The 4,249-nt window shown below is 49.0% G+C and overlaps 1 protein-coding gene across 1 annotated transcript; it reads left to right on the top strand.

Moving 5' to 3' along the window:
* Positions 1 to 1,887: 1,887 nt before the first annotated feature.
* On the top strand, positions 1,888 to 2,923 carry LOC113210725 (uncharacterized). Its single transcript, XM_026428834.2, has 4 exons — positions 1,888 to 2,039; positions 2,118 to 2,276; positions 2,348 to 2,560; positions 2,642 to 2,923. Exons 1-4 carry the CDS (start codon positions 1,995 to 1,997, stop codon positions 2,921 to 2,923), a joined length of 699 nt encoding a protein of 232 aa, XP_026284619.2. The 5' UTR covers positions 1,888 to 1,994.
* Positions 2,924 to 4,249: the final 1,326 nt, after the last annotated feature.

Below are 4,249 nucleotides of genomic sequence, written 5' to 3'. Positions count from 1 at the left end.
AAAATACATTTAAACTTCTCCTACGATAAGTATAAATTGTCGCTCTTTCATTCATTTTCATCAGATCTCTCCGAAGCTTGTGAAAGATCACGAGTCGCTGAAGTATATTTAATTTAAGTTCTATTATGTATCGTATCATAGAGTTTAATTTAAATGCTCCCATCATTTTATTGGATATCATTTAACATAATGTGAATCCAGACAAACCTAGTCAATTGAAGAAAATTATATACCTTGTTCTGATTTCAATAGGCCTATCCTACCTGAGTGAACGATATTGGCCAAAATATTGTTCGTTCCCTTGCAAGTCCATGGCTATTGTGAAAATAAGTTGTGGGTTGAATAATCGTTTTGACATGTCCTAATAAAACATTAGGTGACTTCCAATCATTCTACGAGTAAACACCATTCCATTTTGTTAAAATAACAACATTAAAAATTAGGATTTTTTTTAGAAGTTACAAAATTAAAAGTGTAATGCAAGATTTAGATTCCGTTTTTAGAATTGAAAGGGAAATGTCTTATGCTCAAAGCCGATCAGAGTCGAAATGGCAAAGTTATTAGCCTCCAAAGGGGTAAATGTATGCGAAAACGACCAAATTGTCAATTTGGGGCGCAATAACTCTGTCATTTTGATTCCGATCGTCTTGAAGCATAAAAAATTTTCGTTTTCTTTTGTCAAGATGAACCCGAAACAGTAGTTACCTTTTTACATTTCTCCCGAAACCACTACCCCTTTCCCCAATCCAACTTACGTAAGTAAACACGTAAACCATTCAAAATATCACTTTCGTTCCTTTTGACCGGACACTTGCGAAACTTCGTAGGTCCAGTTCCGCAAATCTAAAATTAAAAATATCACACCCAGCTTGACGATCTGACAATTTAATGACTTGTGAGAGAGTATCAAAGTCGCGAAGTGAGCGCCGGAGCCACCGGCGCTTTTCACCCACTCGAGTGCAGTGCTGCCAGCATACCAACGAACTGCGCGCGAATTCAAATTAAACGATTGAATATTTCAAAGCTGGCCAATGATGAAATAATGCACACAGATAATCCTCGTTAATTCTCTATTCTTAGACTAACCCGCTTCTCGCTGTCAGTGCAGGACATTTTGAGGAGATACGGAATGTGACACACAGACAGACAGACAGACCCACGACGGAGACACCGCCTGACCCCTCATCGACTTGGACTGAGCTTCGCTCATCGACAAGAAAAATATTCGATTTCCTATAAAAAAAAATTGACACTTCATTACCGCTTGCAGGACCATGCGCTTAGCTGTTGTTTGCATCTTGCAGACCATGTTGAATACAATAAGTTAACTCTAGCGATCAATAGTTAAACGACAGGCACCAAATGAAAATGAACATGTGTCACGTGATCTCCACTGAAGGAGACGTGCCACGTGCCTCAGCCCCTCCACATGGACACTTTAATGGCTCATCTCAAGTAGCTAATTGCTCGCCGATGCGAGTACTCAGATGTTTGACAAGTACATCCCATCGACAGTTGGTGTGGTACACACAGGTGGTTGCGTTTGTTTTGTTTATTCCGTTTAATTTTCAAGGGTCGTCTATGATAAAGGAACGTTTAAGAAAGATGTTTTACAATTTGAATGAAAACATACCCGATATTTATAAGCCATCTTAAACGTTGCGACAAAATGTCTTGAATTGTTTTCAAACTTCCCGACTTATAGTCCATGTTTGCCGTTCAATTACTTATCCGTGGTATGTTCTTTTGCTTCTGTCGATCAAGTTTTGAATTACGCTGAAGTACTTTCACGACGTGTACTTCCTATTGACTTCCTTCTAACACACATAATAAGAAGTTTAAGTAGCGACGACCAGTACCTCCCATCGGGTGTACGGGCCACCCCCTCAGGTGGTGCTCGTGTTTGCTCAAGACAAAACACATGTCTTCTGCTATATAACCTGCCGCTTGGTTCTCATCGGCACAGTTCAGTCCCCTGAGCACATTGTCCCACCATGACCAAGTACATCATTGCCGTCCTCGCCATCGGCGCCATCCAGGTGAGCCAGAGCGACGCATCGGCTGGTGGTGGGCGCCGCCAGGATGCACCCGCTTGACGTCGTCTTATTGTGTTGCAGGCTGCCAGCGCCGCACCCGAGCCTCTCATCTCTCCCCTGGGAGTGACTCGAGGCTTCCTCGACGCGGCGAAGACCAAGGTGGGCGCTGCTCAGGGCATCACCAACGCCGCCATCCAGGCCGGCAGCGACGGCATCAACCTGGGTCTGGATGCCGTTCAGGTAAGGAGTGTTCTGGTCTGACAGGGTGAGGTATAAGGCGGCCTGTGAACGTTCTGTCCATACTCGTGCAGGGCGTGGAAGCTGTCAAGTCCAACGCCCTCCGCGGGGCCGTCAACATCACCAGAAACTTGGGCACTGAGGTCATCACCCAGACCCGAAACATCGCCAACCACCTGCCCTCCGCCCTCGGCATCCGCGGCGTTGCCAACCTCGGCCTTAGTGGTGCTCAGGGCGCCCTGGACCTTGGCGCCAACGCTGCCACCGGCGTCTTTACCGGAGCTCAGGTAAGGCCACCGACTGCGCGAGGACGATTTTCTTTGACTTGCGACGAGCGCGCTGATTGCACCTCTTCCGTGGCCCCGCAGGCCCTCGTCAACGGCACCCTTGATGCTGGCCGCACCGTGAGCACCGGCGTGTCTGGCGCTGCTCAGACCGGCGTCAACTTCGCCGGCAACGTGCCATTGGTGCCGCGCAGAACGCCGCCGGCAGAGTGGCCAACACTCTCACCGGAGGCCTCGCGGGCCGTCTTGGACTTACCGGCAACGGCGGCGCCTCCGGAGGCATCAGGCTGGGCTAGAGATATGGACACGACGACACCCTTGGGCGTCGAAGCCCAATGCCATGGAAGTAAAAAATATAAATTATAACTGTAATCGTAGTAATTATTTAAATACCTACGCATCGTAATATTAATGTCGCCTGACAACTATAGTTGTAAACGAAGTGAACGATGCATCTTACTTCCTCTTGACAACACACGGATCGGTGAGGCCGATAATGATATCTAGCATCCGCGTCAAGCACGCAAAAAAATAAAAAAATGACTTGCTGGCTTAGCATAAGTTTTGCTGTCAGAGCTAATTTGCAAGCTCGATTCGGGATTGCTAATAGTTTTAGCTTATACAGCTAAAACTTTCCGCTCGGCGATGGGACACGGTCATTGCGATCGGAGGAAGTCGAACTTTTCCTGTGCCTCCATTCGTATATTAGCATTGAGAGCTAATAGAGATCTTGCAGCACTCCTTGGGTATGCAAACCCACCCGCACCTGTATCTTTTATGAACCACCCGGTACACTCACGTCCCTGAAGAGTCACGCATGGACAGCATCTTCGGCAGGACAGCCGCTTTACGGACACGTTTCTCTGTTTCCGTTGAGCTGCTCCCGATTTGTTTGGGATCCTTTATTGAACCCCAACCCTGCCCTGCTGCCGGCACGGTGCTCCCCCGCGACCGTGAGCTGCCTCCGGAACCACTCCCTCCCCCGCCTCATCACCAAATCAAACAAAAGAAACACGCAGGCTGATTTCATTCCTTTATTCGCGGGAGAAAAAAGGATAGGGAGGAAAATAAAGAGAGAGAAACAGAAAAGATGAATGCACTTTGAGACGAGGTTGCATGCGGATCATCTGCCCCTTCACTGTGGCGTCACCCCTAAGATCGTGAGGGGTGAGAGTAAGAGAATAGGAGTGAAAGAGAAAGAGAGAAAGAGAGAGAGAGAGAGAGAGAGAGAGAGAGAGAGAGGGAGGGAGAGAGAGAGAGAGAGAGGGGGGGGGGGGAGATGTATTGGGGCGCCGGGGGAAGATGAAGAAGCGGTTTGAGTGCTGACACGCTGCCTCCCGTCCCATCCTCGGAGCGTCTGCAGGTGGTGGTTCACTTGTTTGTCACTCCCTCCCCCACTTCCCTTCATTTCATCCTCCCCTCCTTTTGCCACTCTCTCCCTCACGCGTCAATTTTGTTTCCCCTCCGTTATTATTTTGCTCAAGGGGCCTCACTGTCTTGTGGCGTGGCACCACCGCAGCGTCCTCGCGCCGTCGCCCCGCCCCAGGGCGCGCACCACACGGCCTCCCGGAGGGGTGTTCTGTTCCCACCCCGGCCCGGTACGCCCCACCCGTCGTACCTGCCCTCAGAGTACGGACACTGCCGACAGGTACGATAACGCGACGGACAACAGGTTTTCTCTGCCGACAGGCA

Source organism: Frankliniella occidentalis, unplaced genomic scaffold (assembly GCF_000697945.3).
Source record: "Frankliniella occidentalis isolate FOCC.00 unplaced genomic scaffold, Focc_3.1 Scaffold2, whole genome shotgun sequence".
Lineage (NCBI taxonomy): Eukaryota > Metazoa > Arthropoda > Insecta > Thysanoptera > Thripidae > Frankliniella > Frankliniella occidentalis.
The sequence above is the reverse complement of the archived record's forward strand: the minus strand, read 5'-3'. Positions and strand labels throughout refer to the sequence as shown.

Excerpts from the sequence above, each read along its gene's own strand:
- LOC113210725 (XM_026428834.2), top strand. The coding sequence starts at position 1,995 with ATGACCAAGTACATCATTGCCGTCCTCGCCATCGGCGCCATCCAG. Across the intron at positions 2,040-2,117 it reads TCGCCATCGGCGCCATCCAG|GCTGCCAGCGCCGCACCCGA; the intron begins GTGAGCCAGAGC and ends ATTGTGTTGCAG. Across the intron at positions 2,561-2,641 it reads GCGTCTTTACCGGAGCTCAG|GCCCTCGTCAACGGCACCCT; the intron begins GTAAGGCCACCG and ends GTGGCCCCGCAG.